Genomic DNA, 24,296 nt, shown 5'->3' on the forward strand with positions numbered 1-24,296 from the left:
AGTAGTCTACACACACCACAGAGGGCTACACACACACACACACACACACGTCGTCTCATCCAAGGTCTCCTCTACCGAGATGGCTCTGGACGACCCTGGTTAGTCAAACGAGCCGCATAATTCATTGTGGTAAAGGGCACCGCACTGGTTGGTTATTTCACAGATCATTACATTGTGGTGCTAGACAGAGGCTGTTAAAGCACTTGTGATGTCACTGTAAAATTCTGGATGATGTTGAGGTAACAAGGTTCTGGCTGGCTCCTGGCGGGGTGGGGGGGTGGGGGGGGGGGGGGGGGTGGCAATAGCAAGGCAAGGCCTCTTACAGCTGACTGACACATACAGCAAGGCCTCTTACAGCTGACTGACACATACAGGGACTGAGGGGCAGGCTCACAGAAACACATCGCTACCACATCGCTACCACACATCCACTGTGGCCTTGTGGTAGGCTGGAGTTCATCCAAAATGGTAATCCTCGGAATAGAGGGCAAGCGTCTCCTCCTCTCGTCTGTGGGTGTTCATCCCACTCCTAATCTCGGGCCACTTATTGTCTGCCTGACCCACTCTTCGCTCTGCCCCCCCCCCTCCCTCCTTTCCTTCTCTCTCCCCCCCACCACCACCCTTATGCCGCCTTCGTGGCAACCTGACCCCTCTTCCTGTGCACAAGTTTTCCCTGCCTGCCTGGCGCTGTGTGAGAGCCTCCAGCGCTGGGCTGCAGTCAGCCAGAGCAGGACAATGCACTGCTGAAAGATCTGAGGAGGGTAGCGGACACGAGCAGCTAATTAACACTGACGTGCAGCTTGCACCTCCGGGTCATAGGTCACTTCACAATCAGTGATGTCAGCATGTAAGGCCTCGACGGGGCCTGTAGGGCAGAGTAGAGCAGCATTTCAACACCTCCCCAGTGAAAACCAACGCTCCCAGAGCATAACCATACAGTCCCTTGTGGTTTTGATTTTGGGGAAGGAGAACAGACCGTGACCTATTTTCCCCAGGCTCTCACGTTACTGCTTCATCCTCTGAAGTGATGGATCTTGTGGAACAGTCCACTCGCCAATGGACAGACGGACATTCAAAAGCGCTGCTATCCCCAAAGGCACTTCTTTTACATATTGTATTATTACATTATCATATCCAGCTATATTCTGGAAAGGCTTTATTGAAAAGTGAAGTGAAGTATTTTGTCAGAAAACTAGAGCTGGGAATTGCCAAGGACCTCACGGTATGATATTATGGCATTTTGTTTGTGCTGATATGATATGTATTTGCAATTCTCATGATTCTATATGCTTTACGATTCGATACTGCGATTTTATTGCGGTTTCCAAACATATTGCTCACAACATGTCTTCCGCAGAGGGACAAGAGAGCATGAGAGAATTTGTTTTGATCAATCATCGAAAATAAGTGCTGAAAACACGTTGGCTCACTATTTTAAAAAATAATACGGAGAACAAGCTATAGGATGAAAAATAGGAGAGTTTTGGCAGAGGTGCAGACGACTAGCGCTAGCTAACGCTACCTAGCAAAAAAATTCTAATAATTCCAAATAATATAATAAGTCATACTGTGTGAGGTAATTGTTATCAGACAAGTTGTTGTGGTGACAGGATTAACACAGATTTCCACCAAGTGATACCGAGAGTTGGAACCTCATTTCAGATATGCCCTTTATTTCCTTGCATAAAAACACCATGGTCATTTGAGGCTATGCTCGCATACTGTTGCCGATTAGTCAGGCAGCTTTTCCCATTCCCATCTATTCATCTGCTACACAGATGGACAGGGAAACAAAGCCACACATGACATTAAGACAATGGCCAGTCAACCAGTCAATAAAGTACATTGCTAGCCCAGCATGAGTGTCCATGTGAGAGATTGAGCTTGCATTAACTTCACAGCTACGCTGTCCTCACTGACCCACACACTAGGTGGAACTGATTTAAATAGCAAACACACTGAGGATGATACACACACACACACACACGGCTGTGCCACGGTTTCTATGGAAACAGAGAACCACACCTTCTTTGTGGCTCTGCCTGGCGGGCTCTCACCCGATGTGAACCCAGAGGTCACATGACCAGTGTGTCCGTAGTCATAGGCGGATTAGAGGAAGTCTTAGCATTTCTAAAGCCATACTCAGGCTGCCACTGTCACCTTGCTGTCTATAGCATAGCAGCTCAGCTCCCTTTGCCCTCAGTCACACACACATAGAACGCTACTAGGTCAGGTCATGGTATATCTGGCGTGAAAGGAGGAGGTATTAGCTGTTCAATGCTACTAGGAGATATGGAACATTTCAAGTAAACGTTGTAACATTTTAGGCTTCAAGGGATACTTCAGGATTTTGGCAATGAGGCCCTTTATCTACTTCCCCGGAGTCAGATGAACTAGTGGATACCATTTGTATGTCTCTGTGTCCAGTATGAAGGAAGTTAGAGGTAGTTTCACTAGCCAATGCTAACTAGCGTTAGCGCAATGACTGGAAGTCCATGGGTATCTACTAGCATGCTATCTGACTCTGGGGTACACTATAAAATATAAATGCAACAATTTCACTGAGTTACAGTTCATATAAGGAAGACATTTCAGTTGAATGCATTCAGTTGTACAACTGACTAGGTATCCCCCTTTCACTTTTTAGTAAATCAGTCAATTGAAATAAATTAGGCCCTAATCTATGGATTTCGCATGACTGGGAATACAGATGTACAGTTGAAGTTGGAAGTTTACATACACTTAGGTTGGAGTCATTAAAACTTGTTTTTCAACCACTTCACAAATGTCTTGTTAACAAACTATAGTTTTGGCAAGTCGGTTAGGACATCTACTTTGTGCATGACACAAGTACTTTTTCCAACAATTGTTTATAGACAGATTATTTCACTGTATCACAATTCCAGTGGGTCAGAAGTGTACATACACTAAGTTGACTGCCTTTAAACAGCTGGGAAAATTCCAGAAAATGAGGTCATGGCTTTAGAAGCTTCTGATAGGCTAATATACATAATTTGAGTCAATTGGAGGTGTACCTGTGGATGTATTTCAAGGCCTACCTTCAAACTCAGTGTCTCTTTGCTTGAGATCATGGGAAAATCAAAAGAAATCATCCAAGAACTCAGAAAAAAATGTGTCAACCTCCACAAGTCTGGTTCATCCTTGGGAGCAATTTCCAAACGCCTGACGGTACCACGTTCATCTGTACAAACAATAGTACGCAAGTATTAACGACATGGGACCACGCAGCCGTCATACCGCCCAGGAAGGAGACGTGTTCGGTTTCCTAGAGATGAACGTACTTATGTGCGAAAAGTGCAAATCAACCCAAGAACAACAGCAAAGGACCTTGTGAAGATGCTGGAGGAAACAGGCACAAAAGTATCTACAGTGCCTTGCGAAAGTATTCGGCCCCCTTGAACTTTGCGACCTTTTGCCACATTTCAGGCTTCAAACATAAAGATATAAAACTGTATTTTTTTGTGAAGAATCAACAACAAGTGGGACACAATCATGAAGTGGAACGACATTTATTGGATATTTCAAACTTTTTTAACAAATCAAAAACTGAAAAATTGGGCGTGCAAAATTATTCAGCCCCCTTAAGTTAATACTTTGTAGCGCCACCTTTTGCTGCGATTACAGCTGTAAGTCGCTTGGGGTATGTCTCTATCAGTTTTGCACATCGAGAGACTGAAATGTTTTCCCATTCCTCCTTGCAAAACAGCTCGAGCTCAGTGAGGTTGGATGGAGAGCATTTGTGAACAGCGGTTTTCAGTTCTTTCCACAGATTCTCGATTGGATTCAGGTCTGGACTTTGACTTGGTCATTCTAACACCTGGATATGTTTATTTTTGAACCATTCCATTGTAGATTTTGCTTTATGTTTTGGATCATTGTCTTGTTGGAAGACAAATCTCCGTCCCAGTCTCAGGTCTTTTGCAGACTCCATCAGGTTTTCTTCCAGAATGGTCCTGTATTTGGCTCCATCCATATTCCCATCAATTTTAACCATCTTCCCTGTCCCTGCTGAAGAAAAGCAGGCCCAAACCATGATGCTGCCACCACCATGTTTGACAGTGGGGATGGTGTGGTCAGGGTGATGAGCTGTGTTGCTTTTACGCCAAACATTGTTGCCAAAAAGTTCAATTTTGGTTTCATCTGACCAGAGCACCTTCTTCCACATGTTTGGTGTGTCTCCCAGGTGGCTTGTGGCAAACTTTAAACAACACTTTTTATGGATATCTTTAAGAAATGGCTTTCTTCTTGCCACTCTTCAATAAAGGCCAGATTTGTGCAATATACGACTGATTGTTGTCCTATGGACAGAGTCTCCCACCTCAGCTGTAGATCTCTGCAGTTCATCCAGAGTGATCATGGGCCTCTTGGCTGCATCTCTGATCAGTCTTCTCATTGTATGAGCTGAAAGTTTAGAGGGACGGCCAGGTCTTGGTAGATTTGCAGTGGTCTGATACTCCTTCCATTTCAATATTATATTAGCTCCTTGGGATGTTTAAAGCTTGGGAAATCTTTTTGTATCCAAATCCGGCTTTAAACTTCTTCACAACAGTATCTCGGACCTGCCTGATGTGTTCCTTGTTCTTCGTGATGCTCTCTGCGCTTTTAACGGACCTCTGAGACTATCACAGTGCAGGTGCATTTATACGGAGACTTGATTACACACAGGTGGATTGTATTTATCATCATTAGTCATTTAGGTCAACATTGGATCATTCAGAGATCCTCACTGAACTTCTGGAGAGAGTTTGCTGCACTGAAAGTAAAGGGGCTGAATAATTTTGCACGCCCAATTTTTCAGTTTTTGATTTGTTAAAAAAGTTTGAAATATCCAATAAATGTCGTTCCACTTCATGATTGTGTCCCACTTGTTGTTGATTCTTCACAAAAAAATACAGTTTTATATCTTTATGTTTGAAGCCTGAAATGTGGCAAAAGGTCGCAAAGTTCAAGGGGGCCGAATACTTTCGCAAGGCACTGTATATCCACAGTAAAACGAGTCCTATATCGACATAACCTGAAAGGCCGCTCAGCAAGGAAGAAGCCACTGCTCCAAAACCGCCATAAAAAAAGCCAGACTACGGTTTGCAACTGCACATGTGGACAAAGATGGAGAAATGTCCTCTGGTCTGATGAAACAAAAATAGAACTGTTTGGCCATAATGACCATCGTTATGTTTGGAGGAAAAAGGGGGAGACTTGCAAGCCAAAGAACACCATCCCAAATGTGAAGCACAGGGGTGGCAGCCTCATGTTGTGGGGGTGCTTTGCTGCAGGAGGAACTGGTGCACTTCACAAAATAGATGGCATCATGAGTGAGGAAATTTATGTGGATTTATTGAGGCAACATCTCAAGACATCAGTTAAAGCTTGGTCACAAATGGGTCTTCCAAATGGACAATGACCCCAAGCATACTTCCAAAGTTGTGGCAAAATGGCTTAAGGACAACAAAGTCAAGGTGGCCATCACAAAGCCCTGATCAGCTCTGTCAGGAGGAAGGGGTGAAAATTCACTCAACTTATTGTGAGAAGCTTGTGGAAGGCAACCCGAAACGTTTGACCCAAGTTAAACAATTTAAAGTCAACGCTACCAAATACTAATTGAGTGTATGTACATTTCTGACCCACCGGGAATGTGATGAAAGAAATAAAAGCTGAAATAAATCACTCTGTTATTATTATTATTACATTTCACATTCTTAAAAAAGTGGTGATCCTAACTGACCTAAAACAGGACATTTTTTACTAAGATTAAATGTCAGGAATTGTGAAAAACTGAGTTTAAATGTATTTGGCTAAGGTATATGTAAACTTCCGACTTCAACTGTATCTGTTGGTCACTGATACCTTAATAGAAAAGTAGGGGCGTGGATCAGAAAACCAGTCAGTATCTGGTCTGACCACCATTTAACACATGCAGCTCAACATCTCCTTCGCATAGAGTTGATCAGGCTGTTGATTGTGGCCTGTGGAATGGTGTCCCACTACTCTTCAATGCTGTGCAAAGCTACTGGATATTGGCAGAACTGGAACATTCTGTCGTACGCATCGATCCATAGCATGCCAAACATGCTCAATGGGTGACATGCCTTGTCAACAAAAACCCTCAAACTTCTACAAATGCAAAATTGAGAGCATCCTGTCGGGCTGTATCACCGCCTGGTACGGCAACTGCACTGCCCACAACCGCAAGGCTTTCCAGAGGCTTCACCGGGAGCAAACTGCCTGCCCTCGCTCATCCACATATTTATATCTACATATTCTTATTCCATCCCTTTACTTAAGATTTGTGTGTATTAGGTAGTTGTGGAATTGTTATTTATTACTTGTTAGATATTGCTGCACTGTCGGATCTAGAAGCACAAGCATTTCGCTACACTTGCATTAACATCTGCTAACCATGTGTATGTGACCAACATTTTCAGCTTCCAGGAATTGTGTACAGATCCTTGCGATATGGGGCTGTGCATTATCATGCTGAAACATGAGGTGATGGCTGCGGATGAATGGCACGACAATGGGCCTCAGGATCTCGTCAACTCTGTGCATTTAAATTGCCATAGATAAAATGCAACTGTGTTTCTTGTCCGTAGCTTATGCCTGCCCATACCAAAACCCCACCGCCACCATGGGGCACTGTGTTCACAACGTTGACATCAGCAAAAGCCTCGCTCACACAACGCCATACACACTGTCAGCCATCTGCCCGGTACAGTTGAAACCGGGATCCATCCGTGAAAAGCACACTTCTCCAGCGTGCCAGAGGCCATCAGTGATGAGCATTTCCCCACTGAAGTCGGTTATGACGCCGAACTGCAATCAGGTCAAGACCCTGGTGAGGATGACAAGCACGCAGATGAGATTCCCTGAAATGGTTTCTGACAGTTTGTGCAGAAAATCTTCGGTTGTGCAAACCCACAGTTTCATCAAGTGTCCAGGTGGCTGGTCTCAGACGATCCCGCAGATGAAGAAGCCAGATGTGGAGGTCCTGGGCTGGCATGGTTACTCATGGTCAGTGGTTGTGAGGCCGGTTTGACGTACTGCCAAATTCTCAAAAACAACATTGGAGGCGGCTTATGGTAGAGAAATAAACATTAGATTCTCTGGCATCAGGACATTCCTGCAGTCAATTGCATGCTTCCTCAAAACTTGAGACATCTGCAGCATTGTGTTGTGTGACAAAGCTGCACATTTTAGACTGGCCTTCTATTGTCCACAGCACAAGGTGCACCTGTGTAATGATCATGCTGTTTAATCAGCTTCTTGATATGCCACACCTTTCAGGCGGATGGATTATATTGGCAAAGGAGAAATGCTCACTAACAGGGATGTACACAACTTTGTGCACAGAATTGGAGAGAAACAAGCTTTTTGTGCATATGGAACATTTCTGGGATCTTCAATTTCAGCTCATGAAACATGGGACCAACACTTTGTATGTTGCGTTTATATTTTTGTTCAGTGTAGATAAAGGGCCTCATTGCCAAAATCCCAAAGTATCCCTTTAACTTTACCAGTTACGTTTGCAGACAGACATGCTTTGTGGCAAGCTTGTTGCACTGCTATCAGAAGTATCTAGGGGTCAAGGTCATGAACTACTGGCTTTGACAATCACCCCCCAAAAACAATTAATTTAGATGATTTCAGTCAGCATTGACCCTGAGACTTAGAGCAGGCCTGCAGTGTGTGTCAAGCCTGGCTGAGCTCTTTGTGGGCGTTGGGAATTACCTCTGTGATCACTAGGCTCAGAGGTAGCAGGGGCCACCGTGGCCTGCGGGGAGGGCTGTCCCTAAGGGAGTGGGGTCAGGCCCAGGGTTTGATCCGTACGCCCCAACAAAAGAACCAGGATGTGTCGGAACAAAAGGCCACTTCCTGCTGGAGAGGCTGGGAAATCGCCCCGGTAAAGATCACCCCAGAGCTGCACCAAAGACCTCCCATCATGCATCCTGTCGGCTGGTTCGCTCCCCTTCATGTCCCCGCCCCTCTTGCCAAAATAATAATTTTATTCAGCACAAACACAGTTCTGCCCTCATTGTTGCTCTTTCCTCACGGCCTGCATTGTGAGAAACTGTCCACTATCACCAGGAAAACTAAAACCTTTGAAGTGGAAGATATAGGATTAAATCAAGCTAGGAGAGTTACCCTCAAGACAGGAAGGTTTGACACTGAGAATGAGAGTTGGGCTCAGCAAGCAAATATAATATAATACTGACTGAGCCAGGTTAAAGTATGAAGACCTAAAAGCACTACTTCTCGCAAGATCATCAGCATAACATTACACCTGGTCAGACTTTCATTGTCAGATGAGTCATACCTATTCAACTGGGGCTTGAGGAGAGAAAAGCCCCATGATCTCTCTCCGAGACCAAACGTCCAGGGGCTGATGAAGAACAACACAGGCAGATGGAGGCATGTGGTTGACAGAGAGATTATTAGCTCTGGGAAGGGGGGAAGAGAGCCGGTGAAAGGAGGTTGGTGTGTGCCAGCCAGCAGGGAGTTGCGATGGCCAGACATGGGGTCAAGCAGACTGACACACAATGCCATGATTCCACTGCTCTGTCCCTCTCCAGCCACCCAGGGCCTATGCACAGCTAGCCAGGCTGCATGTCTCTGTCCATCCTGCTGGGGAGAATACCAGGGGGGTGGAGTTTACAGTCGTTTATGTTTTATAAGTCTAGCCTCTTAAAAAAAAGGTCAATAAAGTGTCTTAGAGGAAGAAATGTTAAAAATGTGTCACTGGCACAGCATTAAAGAAAATTGCAAAGAATCATATGACAGGCCTGCAGCGAACCTCATGAACTACCTCTGAGTCTGACATGTTAGGACATGCCACAAGTCTAGGACAGGAGGAGAGGACATGGCTGGGACTGACCCACACCCAGCCAATCAGACGTGTGTCTCAGGCACTCTGTGTCTAACCAAAAACATGGAGACCCCTGTCAGGATTCAGAACAACAAGGCCATGACCTCAATGAGGTATGGAAATGGTAAACAGCAATAACGGATTTAGAACATAGAAGCAGTGAATACTCTAGAGTGTTTGATATCCACCATGGACACACACTAGTAAAGAAAAAATAAACTAGACTCATTCAGGGTCTTGATAAGCAAGCAAAGCGAGTCACCACACACATTCTGTCATCACCTCCATTGTATGTAAAGCATAAAGTATTTGAGCAACACGGCCAACTCAGGTACATTGATCCGTGTCACTGAGGCCATATTACGCAGTAGTCTGTCATTCAGCGATTAGCCTCTAGAGCAGGGTTAGGGGCAAATAGATTCAGCCACGAGCTGATTGTTGTCGGAGTGAATGGTCAAGGTCAATGTTTTTTTAACTCAAAAACTCAAATCTGACCTATCGTCACTGTAGAATAACACTGCATAGCACTCATGATATTTAACCCAAGACAAGAGATAAACTTACCACGGTGCCCCGAATATTCGGAAACCCTTGACTGTAACCTCAGAGTCCTGCAGGTAAGTACAGTTTGAGAGGAGGGCCTGAACATCGTCAAAGTCCTCTGGTCTCAGCTTGGAGACGGAGGGAAAGCGATAGTAATCCTGCTTGACCAGCTCAGCCATGAAGTCCTTGTCAAACGTCAGTTCATGGTTCCCTGCGATCACCACCTTGAATTCATACGGTAGACTGCCTGCAGGAAAGACAGAAACAGAAAGAATTGTTGGATATCAAATCAAATTTTTGAAATACTCAGAACACAACAGGTGTAGACTTAACCATGAAATGCTTACTTACAAGCCCTAAACCAACAACACATTTCAATGTAAATAGTCCGGGTGGCCATTTGATTGATTGTTCAGTAGTCTTATGGCTTTGGGGTAGAAGCTGTTAAGGAGCCTTTTGGACCTTGACTTGGCACTCTGGTACAGCTTGCCATGCAGTAGCAGAGAGAACAGTCTATGACTTTGGTGACTGACATTTGTTTTGGCTTTCCTCTGACATCGCCTAGTACATAGGTTCTGGATGGCAGGAAGCTTGGCCCCTGTGATGTTCTGGGCCGTATGTACTCTTCCTCTGTAGCACTTTATGGTCAGATGCTGAGCAGTTTCCATATCCATACCAGGTGGTATTGCAACTGGTCAGGATGCTCTCAATGGTGCAGCTATAGAACTTTATGAAGATCTGGGGATCCATGCCAAATCTTTTCAGTGTCCTGAGTGGGAATAAGCTTTGTCGTGCCCTCTTCACGACTGTCTTGGTGTGTTTGGACCATGATATTTTTTTGGTGTTGTGGACACCAAGGAACTTAACTCTCGACCCGCTCCACTACAGCCCCGTCGATGTGAATGGGGGCGTGTTCAGCCCTCCTTTTCCTGTAGTCCACGATAAGCTCTTTTGTGTTGCTCACGTTGAGGGATGAGGTTGTTGTCCTGGCACCACACTGCCAGGTCTGACAACATCCCTATAGGCTGTCTCATCGTTGTCGGTGATCAGGCCTACCACTGTTATGTCCTCAGCAAACGCAATGATGGTGTTGGAGTCGTGCATGGCCAAGCAGTCATTGGTTAACAGGGAGTAAGCACACATCCCTGAGGGGTCCCCGTGTTGAGGATCAGCGTGGCAGACGTGCTGTTGACTATCCTTACCACCTGGGGGTGGCCTGACAGGAAGTCCAGGATCCAGTTGCAGAGGGAGGTGTTTCGTCCCAGGGTCCTTAGCTTAGTGATGAGCTTTGTGGGCACTATGGTGTTGAACGCTGAGCTTGGATTGGAAGCCACCTTTCTAACAACTCAGTTAGTGAAATATCTGACCTGCTCGAGCTGCCGTGGTGAATTGTACGTGCTGTTATTGTGAAGTGGAAACATCTAGGAGCAACAACGTCTCCGATGCGAAGTGGTAGGCCATACGAACTCCGAACGGGACTGCAGAGTGCTGAAGTGCGTAAAAATTGTCTGTCCTCGGTTGCAACATTCACTACCGAGTTCCAACTGCCTCTGGAAGCAATGTCAGCACAAGAACTGTTCGTTGGGAGCTTCATGAAATGGGTTTCCATGGCCGAGCAGCTGTACACAAGCCTAAGATCACCATGCGCAATGCCAAGAGTCAGCTGGAGTGGTGTAAAGCTCACCGCCATTGGACTCTGGAGCAGGGAAAACGTGTTCTCTGGAGTGAGGAATCACCCTTCACCATCTGGCAGTCCAACGGACAGATCTGGGTTTGGCGGAAGCCAGGAGAACGCTACCTGCCCGAATACATACTGCCAACTGTAAAGTTTAGTGAAGGAGCAATAATGGTCTGAGGCCACTTTTCATGGTTTGGGCTAGACCCCTTAGATCCAGTGAAGGGAAATCTTAAAGCTACAGCATACATTGACATTCTAGACAACTATGTGCTTTCAACTTTGCGGCAACATTTTGGAGAAGGCCCTTTCCTGTTTCAGCATGACAATGCCCCCATGCACAAAGCGAGGTCCATACAGAAATGTTTTGTCGAGATCGGTGAGGAAGAACTTTACTAGCCTGCACAGAGCCCTGACCTCAACCCTATCGAACACCTTTGGGATGAATTTGAATGACGACTGTGAGCCAGGCCTAATCATCCAACATCAGTGCCCGACCTCACTTATGCTCTTGTGCTGAATGGAAGTAAGTAACCACAGCAATGTTCCAACATCTAGTGGAAACCCTTCCCAGAAGAGTGGAGGCTGTTATAGAAGCAAAAGGGGGGGACCAACTCCATATTAATGCCCATGAGTTTGGAATAAGATGTTCCATGAGCAGGTGTCTACATACTTTTGGTCATGCAGTGTATATATATTTACTGAAATAGAAAGTTGTCTAAGGAGAGGTTAAGGGAATGGTCCATGAAAGTAAAATGCCACAAATGAAAAAGTGAAGGTTTCTTGACCTCCTCAGATCACAGTAAACATTTTCCCTCTCTTACCAAAGAGCAATAACTGCAGATGAAGACCTTAGTTACCCAGTCAACGGACATCTATTAAAGTCAACAAGTGACATTTTAAACATTTTCATTTGACCTTTTAACTTTCTTGGAGATAAAGGTCCTTTGTCCCAGTTACTTCATCTATTACCACGCTAAGACAGTTCTGTATAGAGCTCAAACTGAAAGCTCAACTCCATTTTCTCTCGGCTGTAGGCTAAAATGAATTTGAAACTAAGGAGGATGGCAGTGTTTTAATAATGTGTGGCCTTCAGGGAAAATGACTTCTTCCTTTTCATAGGTTCTTCATCTTAAAATGTTTTTTTGCAGTAGTAAATATTAAATAAATGTCAAAGCAGACATGAGAAGACCACATTAGACTAAACACTGTTCTTGTAGTAACTTACAGATATTTACATTTGATCAGATTGCACAAAACAGTGATTAGCCTAGATAGAGGTTACATGTTACAGTATGATGAGTGTTACAAAATTGTGTGTGAATTAAAAAGAGACACTTTACCTAGCCAATCGTTGAACTTCTTGACCTCAGAGGGTAGGCCCAGTTCAGTGAAGTCTCCAGTATGGAGCAGGATGTCCCCATATGGCATCTGGATCCCATCGGTTCTGGAGTGTGTGTCCGACACGCAGACGAAACGTGTATGACCGGAGGGCTTAGGGGTGTCATAGGGAATGGGCTCCACCCTGTCATCGAAGAGGGACAGCATAATCAGTTTCTTAGCTTGTATCAAATTATTAAAGCAGCCCTGTGTCAATCAAATTATAAATAATCCCCATGAAATCCATCAATTTAAGCCAAAGATGAAACTTTTTTTATTCAAAAAATGGCGGTCTTCCGCATCTACGGTGGAAGGTGGCCGGGCTACATTGGTGTTTGTCAGACCATGATACATCTCGAAATTTCAGTTCTCTCACAAAAACGTAGAGTCTGAATGGTTTGGCCAACAAAGTAATATAAAGAGTTCACAAATATCTCCTAGACATACACAGTTTTGAAGTGTCTGTCCTTCCTTATGATTGAGTTTTTATTGTATTTTTTTTACCATTTATGAAAGTGTTATACATTGCGTTTCTATGGGCTATATTGTAGTAAAGGCCAAAGTCAACATTTTATCCCCCCCAATAAGTAATATATCTAAATGGGTCCTAAAATTCAAAATCAAATAACTAATTCCATGTGTTAGCTTAGTAGAGACACCTCCCTCGAACGACTTAGACTTTGAAGTGAAGCTAGTGCAGGTCCCTCATCCCTCAGCCTCTTGCCAGACTGAGGCAGCCAGGCTGTGACTGCGAGGTCATGTGGGATTTGGGGCTGGCAGGGCTAGACAGGTGCCAAACTGTGATGCATGGAATGAAGCTGGCAAATGAGAGATTAGGCTGCCAGCTTCAATGAGTCACCCGAGGCGTTTTAATGCAAACCTCCACAACATCCAGGAGGTTATTCAGAACTCCATACTCCTGCCCTGTCAGATAGGAATAAATGGGTGTACTTACGGTGCCTCCGGGAAGTATTCAGACCCCTATACTTCTCCCACATTTTGTTAGTTACAGCCTTGTTCTAAAATGAATTAAATAAAACAATTTCCTCAGCAATCTACAGAAAACACCCCATAATGACAAAGCGAAAACAGGTTTAGAATTTTTTGCAAATGCATTAAATACAGGAAAACAGACATACCTTATTTACATAAGTATTTAGACCCTTTGCTATGAGACTCAAAATTGAGCTCAGGTGCATCTGGTTTCCTTTGATCATCCTTGAAATGTTTCTACAAATTGATTGGAGTCCACCTGTGGGGAAATTCAATTGATTGAACATGATGTGGAAAGGCACACACCTGTCTATATAAAAAGTCCCACAGTTGACAGTGCATGTCAAAGCAAAAACCAAGCCATGAGGTCGAAGGAATCGTCCGTAGAGCTCCGAGACAGGATTGAGTTGGAGCACAGATCCAGCGAAGGGTATACTCCTCAATGCCATCAGAAGAATCCCAGAACATAATAAGTCTCTTCTTATTATTGGTGTCCTTAAGTAGTAGTTTCTTTGCAGCAATTTGACCATGAAGATTCTGATTCACTCCATCTATTCTGAACAGTTGATGTTGAGATGTGAATGTTACTGGAACTCTGAAGCATTTATTTGGGCTACAATTTCTGAGGCTGGTAAATCTAATGAACTTATCCTCTGCATCAGAGGTAACTCCGGGTCTTTCTTTCCTGTGGCGGTCCTCATGAGAGCCAGTTTCATCATAGCACTTGACGGTTTTTCAACTGCACTGTTTTTTAAATGTTCCGTATTGACTGACCTTCATGTCTTAAAGTAATGATGTACTGTCGTTTCTCTTTGCTTATTTGAGCTGTTCTTGCCATAATGTAGACTTGGTCTTTTACTAAATAGGGCTATCTTCTGTAAACCGCTCCAACCTAGAAACAACATAACTGATTGGCTCAAACGCATTAAGAAGAAATTCCACACCTGTTAATTGAAATGCATTCCAGGTGACTACCCCATGAAGCTGGTTGAGAGAATGCCAAGAGTGTGCAAAGCTGTCAAGGCAAAGGGGGGCTACTTTGAAGAATCTCAAATCTATTTTGATTTGATTAACACTTTTCTTGGTTACTACATGATTCATGTGTTATTCCGTAGTTTTGATAGTAAAATCTTTGAAATTGTTGCATTTATACCTCTCTCATTTATATTTTTGTTCAGTGTACATTACGCATTAAGCTGATACAGTGCCTTGAAAAAGTACTCACAACCCTTGACATTTTCCACATTTTGTTGTGTTACAGCCTGAATTTTTTTTTAAAAGCACACATCTGAGCCATCTTTGTTGCAGAAGCATGGTAAAAATTGAATAAGATGAGAAAAAAAGATGCAAAAAGCCTTATAAAGAGCAGTGATACTAGCAAGAACAGTGTGCATTTCTTCTTTTTACAGCCTGAATTTAAATATAGATTTTGTGTCACTGGCCTACACACAATACCCCATATTATCAAAGTGGAATTAAGTTTTTTGACATTTTTACAAATTAATTTCAAATGAAAAGCTGAAATGTCTTGAGTCAAGTATTCAACTCCTTTGTTATGGCAAGCTTAAATAAACTCAGGATTCACAAGTCACATAAGTTGCATGGACTGTGTGCAATAATAGTGTTTAACATGATTTTTGAATGAGTACCTGATCTCTGTACCCCACACATAGCTATCTGTAAGGTCCCTCAGTCGGGCAGTGAATTTCAAACACAGATTCAACCACAAAAGACCAGGGAGGTTTTCCAATGCCTCACAAAGAATAATACACCCAGTCACTAAAGAAACAGGAGTCCTTCCTTACTCAGTTGCTGTAGTGGAAGGAAACCGCTCATGGAATTCGCCATGAGGACAATGGCGACTTTAAAACAGTTAAGAGTTCAATGGCTGTGAGAACTGCAGATGGCTCAACAACATTGTAGTTACTCCACAATACTAACCCAAATGACAGCGTGAAAAGACGGAAGCCTGTACAGAAAAACACATTTCCAAAACCTTCATACAGTTTGCAATAAGGCACTAAAATAAAACTGCAAAAAATGTGGCCTGAATACAAAGCGTTATGGTTGGGGCAATTCCAACAACATCACTGAGAACCACTCTTAATATTTTTAAGCATGGTAGAGGCTGCATCATGTTATGGGTATGCTTGTCATCAGCAAGGACCAGGGAGATTTTAGGGTAAAAATAAACTAAATAGAGCTAAGCACAGGAAAAATCCTACAGGAAAACCTGGTTCAGTCTGCTTTCCAACAGACACTGAGAGATAAATTCTTTCAGCATGACAAAAACCTAAAACACAAGGTCATATATACACTGGAGATGCTTACATGAATACATTGAAATATTCCTGAGTGGCCTAGCTACAGTTGACATAAATCTGCTTGAAAATCTATGGCAAGACTTAAAACGTCTGTCTAGCTTTGATCAACAACCAACCTGACAGAGCTAGACATTTTTTTCAAAGAATCATGGGCAAATATTGTACAATCCAGGTGTGCAAAGGTCTTAGATTTACCCAGAAAGACTTTAGCAAAGATTGCTAAAACATGTTTTCACTTTGTCATTATGGATGCGGCTTCTCTACACCTTTGTGTGTCGTCTCTGTACCTCCCAGTCTGAAGTACCAGTCGCATCATCTGCATTGGGACCAACTGGACCGTGTCATAAAGGCACACTGGTGTCATTTCTAATGCCACATACAAGAAGCATTGGTGAGTCATCATCGTATATCTCTGCCCTAGTTACTTTGGATTGGATATTTTGTTGCTTTGTCTTCTCATATGTCACATGTATACTGCTCACCTCAACTCCAGGCAGTTATTGTGAAAAAGCTGTCAATACCAATAATTTATAAATCATAAAACCTGAGAAGATTTCATTTGTGCGCACATACTGAAATATGTCTAGGATGTAAAACAATTCAACACTATGGCACAGTCCTAATTTGTGCAATGCACATTCATTGGATAAGATGAAGAGATGGACCTAGGTTTGGAGTAGGAGAACATCTATGGCAATAGAGAGGACATGGAGGATGAGGAAGGTGACGTGGTCATTGGGTGAGTAGTGGTGTGCATATTTTGAATTGTCAACTTTGTTTGCCCTACAGCGTCCATAAAAATGTCTGACATTTTATTCAATGAGGAGAGGAGTCAAGGAGTCAGGCTTCAGCCAGTCCGTACAAGGAACATATGTTTGTGTTCCAGTCAACTGATGAAGATTTTCCAAGTCTGTTGGGTTCCAGCATTGTTCCTGTACCCAAGAAAGCAAAAGGTACCTGATCTAAATGACTATCGTCCCATAGCACTCACTTCTGTCATCATGAAGTGCTTGTAGAGGCGAGTAAAGGATCAGATCACCTCTACCTTACCTGTCACCCTAGACCCACTTCAATTTGCATACCACCCCAATAGAGCCACAGATAACGCAATCGCCATCGCACTGCACACGGCCCTATCCCACCTGGAAAAGAGGAATACCTACATCAGAATGGTGTTGAATGCTGAGCTATAGTCATAGTACCCTACAAGCTCATCACTAAGCTCGGGGCCCTGGGTCTGAACCCCGCCCTGTGCAACTGGGTCCTGGACTTCCTGACGGGCCGCCCCCAGGTGGTGAAGGTAGGAAACAACACCTCTACTTCGCAGATCCGCAACACAGGGACCCCACAAGGGTGCGTACTCAGCCCTCTCCTGTACTCCCTGACTGCGTGGCCATGCATGTCTCCAACTCAATCATCAAGTTTGCAGACGACACAACAGTAGTAGGCCTGATTACCAACAATGACGAGACAGCCTACAGGGAGGAGGTGAGGGCCCTGGCGGAGTGGTGCCAGGGAAATAACCTCTCCATCAATATCATCGAAATGAAGAAGATGATTGTGGACTTCAGGAAACAGCAGAGTGAGCAAGCCCCTATCCACATTGACAGCACCGAAGTGGAGAAGGTGAAAAGATTCAAGTTCCTCAGCATACACATCACTGACCATCTGAAATGGTCCACCCACACAGAGTGTGGTGAAGGTGGCGCAATAACGCTTCTTCAAACCTCAGGAGGCTGAAGAAATTCGTCTTGGTTCCTAAGACCCTCACAAACGCACAATTGAGAGCATCCTGCTGGGCTGTATCACTGCCTGGTATGGCAACTGCACCGACCGCAACCGCAGGGCTCTCCAGAGGGGGGTGCGGTCTGCCCAATGCATCACCGGGGGCAGTACCCGCAGTCACAGGAAGGCCAAGAGGGTCATTAAGGAGAACAACCAGCCGAGCCACGGCCTGTTCACCTAGGCTATCATCCAGAAGGCGAGGTCAGTACAGGTGCATCAAAGCTGGGGCCGAGAGACTGAAAAAGAGCTTCCATCTCAAGGTTATCAGACCGTTAAATATCTGTCACTAGCCGGCTACCACCACGTTACTCAACCCTGCACCCTGCTGTCCGATGTACATAGACTCACTGGTCACTTTAATATGGAACACTTGTCACTTTAATAATGTTTACATACTGCTTTACTCATTTCATATGTATACAGTGGGGCACAAAAGTATTTAGTCAGCCACCAATTGTGCAAGTTTTCCCACTTAAAAAGATGAGAGGCCTGTAATTTTCATCATAGGTACACTTCACTATGACAGACAAAATGAGAATAAAAAATCCAGAAAATCACATTGTAGGATTTTTAATTTATTTATTTGCAAATTATGGTGGAAAATACAATCGGATTTGTGACCAATACAATCGGATTTGTGGTGCGGAGAGTCCAGAGACTACATCATCAGCCAGAGTAACAGCTCTCAACGTCACACAGATCTGCAGGTCGCGCAACCATGTGAGTGAATAGTTCAGCCAGCCTATGATCAGGAGGGTGCCAGCAGGCAATCTGCTGCCATTTTGGTGTCAGGTTGTATGCCAACCAAAGTCCTCTGAATGCTCGGCATGATGGGAGTGGCCACCATTCACCGCAGCACAGTCTTCTGTCACCAGCAAAACCACCTTGAGTCAGCAGTCCTCAAGACTTGGGATGTCGAGCAGTGGCACCCATCGAAACTCTCCAGGAAATGGGTGGAGATCTGGTCTTGGCAACAGATGGAAGGAGTGAGTCCCGCCCCCTCCTCTCTCTCTCAACATAGTGTGTAGTCTTGCGTTAAGTGATACTACTTTTGTCTGAATAAGCCTACTTGTCACATTTCTTTTGGCTGTGTTGTCTAACTATGTCTATTTTGCGTTCATACAGCCAAATTCCCTTCTGCTAGCTGAAAGAGCTGAGTATTTTTTCAACGGGCCGTGTGTGTGTGTGTGTATTTATTTATATATATATATATATATATATATATATATATATATATATTATATATATATATATATTACATTACACACACATACATATATTAAACTGACTGGGATGTTCTGTCTGTCTGAACTGACTGGGATGCGTCACCACCATCAAGAGACAGGATTGTTTTATCATATTGGTAATATGCTATATCATAATGATTCAAAGCCTAAACGATTGTCAATACTTGAGTAACATAGAAATAGAAAATTGTCTTTCTGGAATGACAGATATATTTTTTTAATGACCCATGACATATATTTTTACAACCTTTAATAAAACAAAAAGGTAAAACGGGTTTGAATTGTTTTTATGGTAACTTGAAGCCTGTGTAGGGCATGCTCTCGTCATTTGGGAACCTATTTCTTATCCTATTGACACCAAACGCTAGACAGCCCCAATTCCAGCTGATGAACTGCCTGCGGGAAACGTGTCTGAACTTTCTAAAAAGACAGGGAAAGAAATGTGCTACTATTGGTAAGGGGAGTGGTGTAACGTCATTTTGATTTCATTATTGTATTTGACTAGTGAGGGTTCTATTTATAGATGAACTAACTCGTGTTGAGTATGGACTGTCTGCATCACGGGCGTAGTCCTGCCGGTAGGTATTGTAGGCCGTCAGCAGCACAGTGACATCCAGGCAGACTGTGGGGAAGCCAGAATGTTGTGTTATACAACCCACTGTATAACCTTCTGTCACCATGGACATTGTCTGCCAGTATTCCTGACATCACACAGACTCCATGGGAATACACCCGTTGCATGAGCACCTACAACAAGCTATTTCTATGTGGTTCAGCCATAGTTACAAAGGAAGTGACATTATAGGGTGTATTCTCAGTAGCAAACTAGCTTGCCATATTACCAATCAACCTTCCCCACAAGTGGAGCCGCATCCTGCACTACAAGTTTAGCACCAGCACGCTCTCTGTGCCTTGATTCGTGCTCAAATCGAAACGGGAAAGTGGCCTGCTCTGCCACCACGTCGTCTTCATCAGATTCTCCAAAACAAGTCTGGCCCAGAGGAAACAGAGTTCCTGCTATGCCAGGAGTCGCTGCTTTTGTCTGACATTTCATATCTGGAGGAAGTTTCCGCTGCAGTGATATGCTAGCTGGAAAGGCTAGTTCGCTGGCTAAAATAGCTAGGCTTCTCACATCGGAAGTGCCTCTCTCACTGGCTCTCATTTTGTTTGGTAGCTAACTCAGCCGACAGTCCTTACAAAGATGGGCCCCAGCCGTCAATATGTAAGTCTCCGCTCTCTTTACTTAAAAAAAAAAAAATCTGGTGGAGGGTTCTGTTGTAGTTGTGGGTTACTACCTGTGCTTGCTGTTCTTCACTGTTGTAGAGTTAGCTGGCTAGGCTATCTATCTAGACAGCTGACTAACATTAACTGCATATAACACACTTTGATAACTGGTTTGATCGTGGTTGTGTTTTTCAACAACGTTGGTTTACTTTAATGTAGCTGTAAGCTAGGTATTGATAGCAACTGTCTGACTCATGAAGTAGGCTGGTAGGGCAAACATTAGCAGGCTAGGTGGCTAGTAACCTTGTAAGCTAATTTGTAACAGTAAATTCATAACGTATTTGCTTGTAAGTTGGCTGAACATTCGATTGAAAACAGTAGTCATGGGTGGAAACTATTTGGTTTAATTTTAAGTTCTACATTTTAAGTTATTTTGGTTAGTGTCTACATTATAGGGTATTTTCTGTGTGATTTAAATATTGACTGGCTTTTATCACGCTGCCCACTCAACAACAAAAAAGTCCAACAGTAACCAGTGTCCAGTGACCTGGTTCAGGTCGTCAGTCAAACTACCAGGGTAGTTACAAATAGCGCAGGAATAAAAAATTAAAAAAATAAACATGTATTGATCACATCTTCACTAATGCTTCTGACATGTACTTTAAAGCAGCATCCAAATCCATAGGATGTAGTGATGACAATATAGTAGCCACATCTAGGAAAACCAAGGTGCCAAAGACTGGGCCTAACAGTGTATAAGAGGTCATACAATAGATTTTGTAGTGATTCTTATGTTGATTTAAAGAATATTTGCTTGTCTGTGGTGTGTAGTGTGGAGCAACCAGACGCTGCACTTGACACATTTGTGAAATTGCTTATTCCAGTTACTAATAAGCGTGCACCAATTAAGAAAATGACTAAAAACGGTTAAATACCCTTGGATCGACAAGGAATTTTGTTGTATGGTTGAGAGGGATGAGGCAAAGGGTATGGCAAATAAGTCTGGCAGTACTACCGATTGTCAAACGTACTGCAAATTGAATTATTTATTTATTTTATTCAACGAGGCAAGCCAGTTAAGAACAAATTCTTATTTACAATGATGGCCTACCAAAAGGCCTCCGGACAAAACACACATCCCGACAAGAGAGACAACACTACATAGAGACCTAAGACAACAACATAGCAGGGCAGCAACACATGACAACACAGCATGGTAGCAACACAACATAACATGGTAGCAACACAACATGGTAACAGCACAAAAGGCCAAGAAGGTAGAGTCAACAATACATCACACAAAGCAGCCACAACTGTCAGTAAGTGTCACGATCGTTGTATAAAGCGGACCAAAACGCAGCGTGGTTATAGTTCATGGTTCTTTAATAAGAGACACTTAACATGAACTAACTACAAAACAATAAACGAATAACGACCGTGAAGCTATAATGAGAACTGTGCTGACACAAGCAACTAACATAGACATAGACAATCACCCACAAACAAACAGTGAAACCCAGGCTACCTAAGTATGATTCTCAATCAGAGACAACTAATGACACCTGCCTCTGAGAACCATACTAGGCTGAAACATAGAAATCCTAAAATCATAGAAAAACAAACATAGACTGCCCACCCCAACTCACGCCCTGACCATACTAAATAATGACAAAACAAAGGAAATAAAGGTCAGAACGTGACAGTAAGAGTGTCCACGATTGAGTCTTTGAATGAATAGATTGAGATAAAACTGTCCAGTTTGAGTGTTTGTTGCAGCTCGTTCCAGTCGCTAGCTGCAGCGAACTGAAATGAGGAACGACCCAGGGATGTGTGCGCTTTGGGGACCTTTAACAGAATGTGACTGGCAGAATGGGTGTTGTATGTGGAGGATGAGGGCTGCAGAAGGTATCTCAGATCGGGGGGAGTGAAGCCTAAGAGGGTTTTATAAATAAGCATGAACCAGTGGGTCTTGCGACAGATATACAGAGATGACCAGTTTACGAATTCAGGGATGTGTCCTATAAGAAGCATTGGTGGCAAATCTGATGGCCAAATGGTAAAGAACATCTAGCCGCTTGAGAGCATCCTTACGTGCCAATCTATAAATTATGTCTCCGTAATCTAGCATGGGTAGGATGGTCCTCTGAATCAGGGTTAGTTTGGCAGCTGGGGTGAAAGAGGAGCGATTATGATAAAGGAAACCAAGTCTAGATTTAACCTTAGCCTGCAGCTTTGATATGTGCTGAGAGGAGGACAGTGCACCATCTAGCCATACTTCCAAGTGCTTGTATGAGGCGACTACCTCAAGCTCTAAACCCTCAGAGGTAGTAATAACACCTGTGGGAAGAAGGGCATAACATGAAAAATAAACTTTACTATGAAACAAAGACACAGATATTTAAGGTGCTCCAAAGCTTTTCACTAACATTTTGGGGAAAAAGGTCAACTGGGCTCCATCATTCATTGAATCAGATGGCTCATTCATCACAAAACTCACTGATATTGCCAACTACTTTAATTACTTTTTCATTAGCAAGATTAGCAAACTTAGGCATGGCATGCCAGAAACAAATGCTGACACTACACATCCAAGTATATCTGACCAAATGATGAAAGTCAAGCATTATACACTGGAATTCCGTAAAGTGAGTGTGGAAAAAGTGAACAAATTATTGTTGTCTATCAACAATGACAAGCCACTTGGGTCTTGACAACCTGGTTGGAAAATGACTGCGGATAATAGCGGACGATAATGCCACTCCTATTTTCCATATCTTCAATTTAAGCCTACTAGAAAGTGTGTGCCCTCAGGCCTGGAGAGAAGCTAAAGTCATTCCCCTTTACTGGCTCAAATAGCCGACCAATCAGCCGTTTACCAACCCTTAGTAAACTTCTGAAAAAAATGGTGTTTGACCAGATACAATGCTATTTTACCACGTACACAAATGACTGATGATTGGCGGAGAGAAATTGATGATAAAAAGATTGTGGGGGCTGTTTTGTTAGACTTCAATGCGGCTTTTGACATTATCGATCATAGTCTGCTGCTGGAAAAAGATATGTGTTATGGCTTTACACCCCCTGCTATATTGTGGATAAACAGTTACTTGTCTAACAGAACACAGAGGATGTTCTTCAATGGAAGACTCTCCAACATAATCCAGGTAGAATCAGGAAATCCCCAGGGCAGCTGTTTAGGCCCCTTACTTTTTTGAATCTTTACTAACAATATGCCACTGGCTTTAAGAAAAGCCAGAGTGTCTATGTATGCAGATGACTCAACACTGTACACGTCAGCTACTACAGCAACTGAAATGACTGCAACACTTGACAAAGAATGGGTGGCAAGGAATAAGTTAGTCCTAAATATTTCCAAAACTAAAAGCATTGTTTTTGGGACAAATCAGTCACTAAATCCTAAACCTCAACCAAATCTTGTGGAAATTGAGCAAGTTGAGGTGCCTAAACTGCATGGAGTAAACCTGTTGTAAACTGTCAAGGTCAAAACATATTGATACAAGAGTAGCTAAAATGGGGAGAAGTCTGTCCATAATAAAGCGCTGCTCTGCCTTAACAACACTATCATCAAGGCAGGTCCTGGTTTTGTCACACCTAGACTACTGTTCAGTAGTGTGGTCAGGTGCCACAAAGAGGGACTTAGGAAAATTACAATTGGCTCAGAACAGGGCAGTACGGCTGGCCCTTAAATGTACATGGAGAGCTGACATGAATTATATGCATGTCAATCTCTCATGGCTCAAAGTGGAAGAGAGATTGACTTCATCACTACTTTTTTTGTAAGAGGTGTTGTCATGCTGAATGTACCGAGCTGTCTATTTAAACTCGGGGTGGCAGGGTAGCATAGTGGTTAGAGCATTGGACTAGTAACCGGAAGGTTGCAAGTTCAAATCCCCGAGCGTTCTGCCCCTAAACAGGCAGTTAACCCTAGGCCGTCATTGAAAATAAGAATTTGTTCTTAACTGACTTACCTAGTTAAATAAAGGTAAAATATATATAAAAAAATACCCAACAAGACATGCCACCAGAGGTCTCTTCACAATCTCCAAGTCCAGAACAGACTATGGGAGGCGCACAATACTACATAGAGCCATACCCACATGCAACTCTATTCCACATGAGGTAACTGATGCAAGCAGTAGAATCAGATTTTAAAAACAGGCAAAAATACACTTTATGGAACAGTGGGGACTGTGAAGAGACACACACATATACACACGTACATT

The 24,296-nt window shown here is 43.4% G+C and overlaps 1 protein-coding gene across 3 annotated transcripts in view; it reads right to left on the minus strand.

Moving 5' to 3' along the window:
• Positions 1–24,296, minus strand: part of LOC135524153 (metallophosphoesterase MPPED2) — a 43,195-nt gene that overhangs the window by 13,190 nt on the left and 5,709 nt on the right. For all 3 annotated transcript variants that reach the window (XM_064951387.1, XM_064951388.1, XM_064951390.1), the window contains 2 exons: positions 12,443–12,624; positions 9,446–9,671 (listed from right to left, as the gene is read on the minus strand). In XM_064951387.1, the coding sequence (XP_064807459.1) occupies positions 9,446–9,671; positions 12,443–12,624 (408 nt within the window). The remainder of the gene's footprint in view (positions 1–9,445; positions 9,672–12,442; positions 12,625–24,296) is intronic.

This window comes from Oncorhynchus masou, chromosome 31, assembly GCF_036934945.1.
Source record: "Oncorhynchus masou masou isolate Uvic2021 chromosome 31, UVic_Omas_1.1, whole genome shotgun sequence".
NCBI classification, from domain to species: Eukaryota; Metazoa; Chordata; class Actinopteri; order Salmoniformes; family Salmonidae; genus Oncorhynchus; species Oncorhynchus masou.